This window comes from Polypterus senegalus, chromosome 16 (genome assembly GCF_016835505.1).
Source record: "Polypterus senegalus isolate Bchr_013 chromosome 16, ASM1683550v1, whole genome shotgun sequence".
NCBI lineage: Eukaryota > Metazoa > Chordata > Cladistia > Polypteriformes > Polypteridae > Polypterus > Polypterus senegalus.
In genome coordinates, this window is record NC_053169.1 from 5,223,092 (window position 1) to 5,233,620 (window position 10,529).

The 10,529-nt window shown below is 39.9% G+C and overlaps 1 protein-coding gene across 1 annotated transcript in view; it reads right to left on the minus strand.

Annotated features, from left to right (window-relative positions):
- The window catches only part of LOC120516326 (acetyl-coenzyme A synthetase 2-like, mitochondrial), a 48,105-nt gene extending 37,776 nt beyond the window's left edge, over nt 1–10,329 (minus strand). The window contains exons 1-2 of the mRNA XM_039737921.1: nt 9,560–10,329; nt 2,367–2,463 (exon numbers count right to left, since the gene is read on the minus strand). Coding sequence (XP_039593855.1) covers nt 2,367–2,463; nt 9,560–9,887 — 425 coding nt within the window. The 5' untranslated portion in view covers nt 9,888–10,329. The remainder of the gene's footprint in view (nt 1–2,366; nt 2,464–9,559) is intronic.
- Between the last annotated feature and the right edge of the window lie 200 nt (nt 10,330–10,529).

Below are 10,529 nucleotides of genomic sequence, written 5' to 3' on the forward strand. Positions count from 1 at the left end.
TAAACTAAATTTTGAAACTAAAAGAGGGTCCAAAGGTGCAAGAAGTATTTATGTAACAAAAGCAGAGGACGTATGCATGATACATACTGTATTTAAAAAGTAGAGGTACAGTTATGAAGCAGTCACAATTACAACTACATTACTGCAGTTAGGGCCAGTCATGTTTAAAGTCAGTTCTGAAAAACAGAAATACTGTCGGTGATCTGTTAAGTGGAAAACTATGAAAACAATGCTTGTTTTTCAAGGAACTGTAAAATAATCGATTGGTTTTCAGCTTGAGGTGGCTCGGGCATCTGATCAGGATGCCTCCTGGACGCCTCCCTGGTGAGGTGTTCCGGGCACGCCCAACCGGGAGGAGGCCCGGGAAGACCCAGGACACGCTGGAGGGACTATGTCTCCCGGCTGGCCTGGGAACGCCTTGGGATTCTCCCGGAAGAGCTGGAAGAAGTGGCCGGGGAGAGGTAAGTCTGGGACTCTCTGCTTAAGCTGCTGCCCCCGCGACCCAACCTCGGATAAGCGGAAGAGGATGGATGGATGGATGGATGGTTTTCAGCAATATTGATTTCACAAAGGTAGACCATGAAATGGAAAGCCCTATAGCAAATAAAAAAGAAATGGAGAAGTTTGTACAGTTAAAGTGTAGCATTTGGTGGTATCTGAAAATTAAATTAATTAGAAGTGTCTATTAAATGGTAATTTTCAGTAAATGTTATTAAGCAGTTAATGTTTCTTAATGTATCTCACAACAGTGAATGTCAAACATGATAAAATCATCTGAAAATCCTGATTTGAAAAGTGTGTTGAAACCAGGAGTTCTTTGTGAATGGGAAGTTGTGAATGAAAGTGTTCTTTCATTCCAATGTATTCCTGAATGAGTTTCTAACAAAAGGTACACTACTTACAAAGTATATTTAAAAATGTAAACTTCCCAAATCAAGTTATTTACCACATATATGACATAAAAAAATCAGTCTATTTACTTGACATGCTTAATCCATTTTCAAGGTTGCACATTTGCTACAGTCTTCTCCATCGGGTAGTATCGGCTACAAGGCTGGATTCAGCTCTGGTTCGGATGCTAGTCTATCATGGAGTAAAACTGGAGTTAATTTTCTAACTTAATATGCATGTGTTTGGAATGTGAGATCAAAATACTGGCATGCTGAGAAAACTAACATAAGCATGAAAAGAATTTGCAAAATCCACTAAATCAGTGTCTGAACTGATTTTAAACCTTGTGTATTTATTTGAGTTGTGAGGTGACAGCTGCAAATTACAGCCAAAAGATATATAAAAAAATGTTTAAATAAGAGTTTTAAAAAGATAATAAATCACATTTTGTAAATGTACACTTAAATGTAATATACAGTTTATAAGGATGCAGACTAAAATTAGTCAAGGTTAATTTAAACATAACAAAAATGTTTCCTGTTTAATAAATTCTGCAAATAAACATTTATCTCTAAAACAAAAATGTTCATTATTAGAACAGCAGAGCAAGGAGAAAACTGCTACTGAGGAAAATAGTAATGCTTATGAAAAGTATGTCTCTACTCCATTGTTATTGCTGCAGTGTTATGAAATCAAGCTATGAGAAATTGCAAAGGATGTGTTGCACTAAATAAGTGGCTGATACGCCAATGTTGAAAAGTGCAAAGAGGTTTCAAAATGTAATTCTGAGGAGGATAAGGCCCAAGTAAAACAACAGTTTAAAATAAAGGATATCAAGAGTTCTAACTCGGCAAAAAGAGAGAAGAACAGCCTCTTTTACATAAACTGCACTGGAATTGTTACATTTAGAAAACACTGTTTTGGTTTCAGAGACCTCCACAGAGCGAAACACAGCAAAAACTTTTCGATAGGGTGCTGCTTCTGAAGTAGGACTGACAAATGTAGTCTGCCTGATCGAGGGTCAGAGGCTTCATTCCAGATTTTACTTGTATTACCATGATTTGTGACTTAAAGTGCTTCCAAAGGAAATAATACACTTGACACTCGGTGCACATTTAACTCACAGAAAAACTGGAATGTACTGAAACTTTCTTATTTTTTATCACTGTGTTTTTGAGTACTGTGTAATACTAATACTCAAGGTCTTTTAGATTGTACTTGTTTATCTTTTGTTATTCTGTGTTAGATTTGTTAAAGTAAACACTTTTAAATATTCTTTAGCTTAAGAACAGCACAGGCCTGGAGACTAAGCCATAATGATAGGAAGAGTTAATTTTCAAAACTGTAGTAACTAGGTCAACAAAACTTGAGCATAAATTGAAACAAAGCCATGAAAGGTGTGTCTTTGTGCGACCATTAAGATCAGCAGACATTTCCCCAAAAGAACATGAAAAAAATGAAGTAGAATTTCTTACTTATATGTAATTTTCACCTCTGTGCCAGGCTCATCTCTTTCCCAAATCAATGCCACTCTGTCTGGTGTCTTGTTGGCATGCTGATCCACACAATTTGCTGCAAAAAACAAAACAAAGTCCTTAAAAAAAACAGTGACATCTTTAATTACATGAGTTGGGCCCTGCCAAGATCCCTGTTTCTAAGAATGCTGTATGCCATGACTATCTCAACCCTATAATATTTGAGTTTTTCTCCAAAAACAAACAAGAATATCTCTCTTATGGACAATGTATTATAAAATGTTAACGTTCACACAAAAACAAAAATGAGAAACACTGGGGGTTGAACTAAGAACGCCACCAAGAACCAACACTGGTAAGTAGTAACTGAAGTTTCAGATATATTAGAATTGCCTGGCAAATTAGACGACATTACTGCACACTGGAATTGAGAAACGTTTAAAAATAAAATGATCCATTTTCCAAAACTAACAATAATGTTACATTGATCGTTTCTAAAAGTGAAAAGTGTGGAAGTTTTTTTGGACAAAAGCATTATGAGTATTAGGGTGGCATGGTGGTGCATTGGGTAGAACATTAAAAAATATTTGAAGAGAATAGCCCATTGAGCCCAAAAAAGCTCACCAATCTTATCTTCCTAGTTTCTCCAAAACAATATCAAGGTAAGTTTTGAAGATCCCCAGATTATACTCTGCACCACACTACTTGGTATTTTTGTCAATGTGTCTTTGGTTTTCTGTCTGAAAGTTCTCTGTTCTTGATTCAAAATGTAAAACATAGGGGTGAGCGAGCTGATGATTTTAGATTGTTATAGATCTTAAAGACATCCACAATCTAATTTTCAAGCGAATCATACAGATTGTGATCTTTTATATTATTCTAATCTCCCTAATCCAAAATCTGTCTGTCTGTCCACTTTTCATGTGAGAACTACTTAACAGATTTAGGCTGTTTTTTTTTTATAATTTGCTTGAACATTCCTGTTGATTTTGTGACTTCGGTACCGATTTATTTGCACGAATTCGAGAGACACGCAGTGGCATGGTGGGGGCTCCTCACTCACTCACTCACCAGCTTCGGGGTGTGTACCTTAACTCCGCTTAGCTATCAAACGAGAGAACAATTGAATTCAACTTTGTTTGATATTTAAAATAAAGTGTTACTTAGGTTTTGATGAGTTTGAGTCCAGAAATTCTTTTAGGTGTATGCAACATTGAAAAGCTAGATTGCAATTCAGATCGTGGATGGTGATTTTGTGTTAAAAGGATCATGATATAATTTTTTTGGAAAGATCGTCCAACCCTTGTAAAAAGTCCCAACATTTATTTGAAATTTACCCTTAAACAGTTTCTACCTGTGCCTCTGTGTTCCTGTTGAAGAACTCATTCTAAAGTAATGGTCTGGATCCACTGTGCTAGTTCCTGTGGTTACTTTAAAACCTTCTCACCTTTTAATCCCTGCTTGCTTGAACTGAATAGATTTAACTCCATCAATCTTTCTTCTAAATTCATACCTTACAGTCATGGAATTAATCCAGTCCTACTTCTCTACACCTTTTCTAGCATTGCTCTTTCTTTTTTGTAGTCTGTTGACCAAAATTAAATGCAGTATTCCAGGTAAGGCCCCAACAGTGGCATATTAAAATCTATCCCTAACCCCAACAGTGCCATATACATCTTAAACTTAAGCTCCCAAAAATTAAGTTTATAGGCAATTCTAAATTGGTCCTTTGTTGGTCTGTGTATGGCTGTGTTCTGTGGTGGACTAGGGCCCTGTCCAGGGCTGTTTCCAGCCTTGTGGCCAGTACTGTCATGATTGGCATTTGTGATGCTCAAATGGATTAACAGGTTTGAGAGCTTTATGCTATGGTTATGGCATTAGGAGCAGTATTACATTAAATAATACAATTTCATGCCTCAAACATTCAATGTTCATTTTCAAACCTACTTAATTGAGTTCTGTGTTTTGGCAGCTCCAAGCTCAGGGCAAATCATTATTCTCTATACACATCCATACCAGGTTTATTTTGTGTCACCAGTTAAACTGACATGCACATCTCTGAAATTAAATTTGTAGTTCCTGGAGAATAAACCAAACAAACAAGAAATGAACATGAAAGCTCCACAGAGACTGGACGTTTGAAACAATAATGATAGTTAGCCACTGTCCCTCTGTGCTGCCCAATGTATTAAACACCAACATACTGTATAAAGTGAAATGTTCAGGGTTTCCAACCAGTAATATTCATCTGTCTAGCACTGATATCAGAGTTAAATAGGGTGATGCTGGTATCTGGCTAATACAATCACCCGCAGTTCATATACTTTTACAACAAAATGACTACTTATCACTAAGTAATTGAATCAGTATGTCATTTGGTATTCTTTGCACTGTTATCACTCAGACTTAAGCAAATATCTGTAATCTTTCAATTGAAACAGGTAATCTTAAGAAGGAATACTATTACTAAATTATATGTTGCTTTCTAAAATTGTGAACATTTTCTTTAATGATAAAAAGAGTCTGAAATCTCATTGGCAGTAATTGAAGTTTTAAAATCAAAGTATGAATTACATGAATATACAGACTCTGGCAGCATAAGTAAACAACACAGGTGTACGAAATCAATATGTGAAATCATGCAATAATTATAACACTAAACTGGCAGAAATACTTTACTGTAGACATGCTCTGTTACTTGATTGTATGGGGTGGTCCAGATCTAATTATGCAATTGTCATTACGCTATAACTTATTAAGTTTATTACATAGAAAATCACCCGAAAAATCCTGGACCATCAAGAAGTGTGCGAACTGACGACATGAAGAATTGTCTTTGCACCGAACTGGAATCGTCCCCGCATAAATCATCCAGACAATCTGGATCTGCATAATTAGATCTGAACCACCCTGTATAATGCCTTAAGGAAAAGGATTGAACAAAAAATAAAATCCATGGGGTAAGCCATATCAACAGCTGGGAATCGCCAACTTGTAATAATTTACTTGCTGTATAAGGTGCAGTACCATAACAGCCTTCCATCCATCCGTTACCTGAATCCAGCAAAAGACTAAAAAGACCTTAAAAATAAACAATGCAGGAGTAAGCCCTGGAAGAAACATTTCTGATGGGGTAAGTTCCTAATTTAGAGTTTTAATTTAATTGTATTAATGTATTTAATTCATGACAGTGACATGAAATCCATGCAAACTTCACACACCCAGAACTCCAGTTTGGACACAACATGATGCCACAACACTAACTGCTTCACCACCATTCAGACCCTCTTGTGTAAGAGTTGACTGTGGAAATTGCAAATGCTGCATTTCCTTGCCAAGCACTGAGACAGCTAGTGTATTATTTCCTCTTTGTAATTTCACTTCTACTATTACTGGAAACACTAAATGTTGTTGAGGAATACACTGTAGCATGACTTCCATCCATCCATTTTCTAACCCGCTGAATCTGAATACAGGGTCACGGGGGTCTGCTGGAGCCAATCCCAGCCAACACAGGGCACAAGGCAGGAACCAATCCTGGGCAGGGTGCCAACCCACCGTAGGACACACACAAACACCAAGCACACACTAGGGCCAATTTAGAATCGCCAATCTAACCAAACCTGCATGTCTTTGGATTGTGGGAGGAAACCCACACAGACACGGGGAGAACATGCAAACTCCACGCAGGGAGGACCCGGGAAGCGAACCCGGGTCTCCTAACTGCGAGGCAGCAGCGCTACCACTGCGCCACCGTGCCGCCCTAGCATGACTTTGTTATGCCATTTCAAGGTAGTTTGGCCTATAGTTTGTGCCCTGCACTGCAAGAACATACTATGCTATTCCACAACTCTGTCGTGGAACGGTCTGGTTCAGAAAATGGATGGGTGTGTATGTGAGTTGTTTGCTGTGAGTGGACTAATTGACATCTGATTAAAACATTATAAAAATTGTAATTAAAACAGGCCATTCAACCCAAGCTTGTCCAACCTGTTCACCTAATTATCCAAAATAAAATCAATTTGAGATCTGAAGGTACCTAAAGTTCTACTCTCACCACAAAACCTGGTCAATGTATAGGTTACCGTGTGTCTGTGGCTCTTTGTGTGAAGAAAAACTTCTCAACATTTATGCGAGATCTGCTCTTAACAAGTGTCCATCTGTGCCTCTGTGTTTTGGCTGAATTAATTTTAAAATCACTGCATGAATTCACTTTATTAATTCCTTTCATAATTTAAAAAAATAATCTTGACCTCCAGTGACTGAAACTGAACAGATTTAACTCCCTCAGCCTCTCCTGATAGCTCATACTGCTTAGTGGTAGAATCAGCCTAGTCACTGTTCTCTGGCAAAATTGGAAGAGAATTTTATGTCAACATCTTAAAGCCAATGATCTATCTCCATTATATAGATGACATCTTTATAATCTGGACTGCGAGTGAGAAAGACCTCCTCTGTTCTCATAATAAATGCAGTTCTTTCCATCCCAGCATAAAGGTGAAGTTTAATTACTCAAAAACAGAAGTCAACTTCCATGACACCACCATTCACCTGAAAGACAACACCCTTATGCTCTCTACTCTTCACAAACCAACAGACAGACAAGACATACCTGAGAAGTGATAGCTTCCACCTAAAACATATATGGAGCTCCATCATTTTCAGCCAAGCAATATGTTATAATCATATTTGCTCAGATCTGACAGACCGGGATGAACAATTGCAGGAGCACAGACAAGATTTCATGAGACAAGGATATACTCCTAAAACAATGGAAACTCAAATAATAAGAAGAGCTACTGCCATACCCAGGAACACCATCTGGAAAATAAAAACAACAAGAACGGCTTCCCCCTTGTTGTCACCTATAACCCACATCTTGAAATACTTCACACAAGTATAAAAGAACTTCAGCCAGTATTAAATAATGATGAGACACTGAGAGATGTATTCCCGTAACCTCCCCTCCTGGCATACAGACAACGATCAAACTTGCAGCTCCCTGAGTGAACCAGCAGACAATGGTACATATCTCTGCCTGCAGAAAAGACGTAAAACCTGTGCTCACATTTATAATACAGATCGTGTAGTTATACCACACTGCCAACAAGAACACTGCATGAAGGGATCATTTTCCTGCAGATCATCTAATGTGGTCTGTCTAATTCTTTGTATGAAATGTCCCAACACTGAACTCTATGTGGGAGGAACTGGACAAACACTCTGCCAAAGAATGAACTTACATGTGTTCCTCATCAAGCATGGCAGTAGAGGTGTTCCTGAGGGAGCTCACTTCAGCAGCAATGGACGCTGTGAGAAGGATTTTAAAGTCACAGTGCTTACGAGCAACTTCTACTGTCGACACAGCAGGAGAGAAAGTAATGGGAGGTTAAACCGATGCTAAAATGTAACACATTACAAAATGGTTTAGACAGAGACAGGAGTTGTATGACCAAACACGAGGACTATTTACATCTCTCTAACTGACCCAGTCGATTTGATTACAGATTCACACTGTAAGGAAAATTCATCAAAAACTTCAAAAGACTTTGTCAGACAGTTATCTTATCAGAAGATCTTGGCCATATATTGTTCTCCTCTCCTGCTAAGTGGATCTCAGTCTGGAGAGGTCTGTTCATTTTTGACACTGAAGATAACCCCATATGAAAATATATTTCTGAACACTGTTTCTTTCCTAGTTTATATATAAACACAGGGGAGTCCAGTTTCTGTACTACGACATGCCTTAAGAAGAAACCCGAGCTGCCTTGATAGCTTGCATATTGTAATCTGTTTAGTTGGCCAATAAAAGCCATCGTTTTGCTTCACTTCTCATTGCATCCATACGGCCAACACGGTACATCACCCTGCAACTACAAAAGGAGATAGTGAAACTCTAACTTTTCTAAGCAACATAATTACATTTTCATAAGCAACGTGATCACATCTTGCCTGAAGAAGGGGCCTGAGTTGCCTCGAAAGCTTGCATATTGTAATCTTTTTAGTTAGCCAATAAAAGGGGTCATTTTGCTTGGCTTTTCTCTAAGCAACATAAAAAAGGTTGTCACTCTCCAGCGCAATAATTAACAAGAAATACCAACTGCAAGAGCCAACAATATGTACACTGAAAAAGCAGAACTGTTAGTGCTTTGAAATTCTTTCTAAACCAGAACATAGTAGCAGGGTGTTGAACCGTGTTAGCCATTATGGACGTAGTGAGACGTTAAGCAAAAGGACTCCTTTTATTGGCCAACTAGAAAGATTACAATATGCAAGCTTAGCAGGCAACTCAGGCCCCTTCTTCAGGCTAGCTGGAATCCATAATGTTACATCTTGCCTGAAGAAGGGGCCTGAGTTGCCTCCTAAACTTGCATTTTGTAATCTTTGTAGTTGGCCAATAAAAGGGGTCATTTCGCTTAACTTCTCACTAAACCAGAACAAGAAAAACTATTAAAGAAATACATCCATGCAAATTAGAACGCATTTTCTTGCAGAGTAATTGTATTTAGCCTCTGTGCTGCCCTCGATATCAAAAGTGCTGTGAATATCTCAGGTCATTCTCATAACTGGGATTAAATGAAATCAAACCAATCAATTCTCTGAATTGCTTTCCAGGACCCGCTGCATTCTGTTCCGCTACAGCTTTCACACGAAAGTTGGATCTGCGTCAAATGACTGGTAGCCTAGTAACTGATGATGTCAGTTCAACAGTTGTAGGGTAATAATAATAATAATAATAATGATAATCATCATCATCATCATAAAGTGACTCCCTCATTACACGGTAGCTTAACAGCTGCTGCCTCACCGAAGCCACGTCCCGACTTCGAATAACTTGGCTGCCTATGTGAAGTTTATAAATTCGCCACTTCATCTACCAATGCTGCGTTGGTTCCAATTATTTGCGGTTCTTAACTTCGTTACATTAACTGGACTCACTATGGACTTGCGTTCCGTCCAGGATTAGTCTCTGTCTCGCGTACGATGCTGTCGGGATTAGCTCCGGCATCCAACAGTCTTGACAGTGCGGTTATGTGAATGTTAACATACGTTAGCTTATCAGGGCGAGTCGATTGCGCACACGTTGCAATAAGTTGCTGTAACAAAGTTAACGAGTCCATTACAAGTTTAGCCAATTATCATCCTACTCACTGTTAGAAATCCCAGTCACTGTCCCGTTCAGTAAGACTCACCGGTGACATTGAGCTCGCCTCCAACAAACCAGTTAATTTTGCCCGTGGTGAAGTCGCAGTTTCGGACCTGCTCGAACGGTTTGCTCCACAGTAAGCCGTCCTTGGCCAGCGAACCCCAGAAAGCGTCCGGGTCCTGCTCGGAAAGTTTCTTGAGCTGTGTGTAACTGCGCGACGCGCAGCTGCCAGGCATCTGCGTACTCGGCATGCCATACGCGCCCCGTAGATGACCCGCACTCCTCGAAAAGCCAAGGTGCCAGCAGAGATTCCGACTCAGGCAGGTACGCCTGCAGAGCCAACGCAAAAGGCCCATATTCTTGCCTGCCGCCATGTTCCGAGACACTTCACACTTATTTCCTCCTTCTGCAGATGGAGAACACGAAAGTCAGCAATAGACCCCCGGGGATGAAGGAAGGAGGAGTCAGCGTCGAGCCGCCGGCTGCCAGTCGCGAAGCACCTGAGCTCGCAGGTTTCCCGCTTTGGTGGATGTACGCGCGCACTCAACGCTCGCGCCCAAGCAGTCAGAAGCTCGCCAGCGCCGCCCGACCCGCCCAGTCAGTCAGCTGCGCAGCACAAGACGTCCGATCTGCTCGCGTCGCCAGCCAGCCAGACCATCGGCGAGTGCCACGCCGTCAAGAGCTCTTCGCGAGGATGTCAAAGTGAAGACGGAGGAGCACCACCCGAGTACGCCGTACTTGTTCACATTTTACTTTCGGTTTTGTGTTTTCTTTTTGCTTTTTTCCGGAAAAAAAACACACAGCGAACACAGTGTGACTGCCAGGTTGCGCATGTGATATTATGCGTTCGTAATTGTCGTGTTCTAGAAATCCCAACAAAGCCACTCATTTTGTAAAAGTGGGGTTGATGAGTCAGTGATTAGGCAACACTTTACTTCTCATTTTTACATAAAAAACAAAATAAGAGGACAGCTTCAGAGGAGCACACGGGCCCAGCCAGTAACGAAGATCCTCGT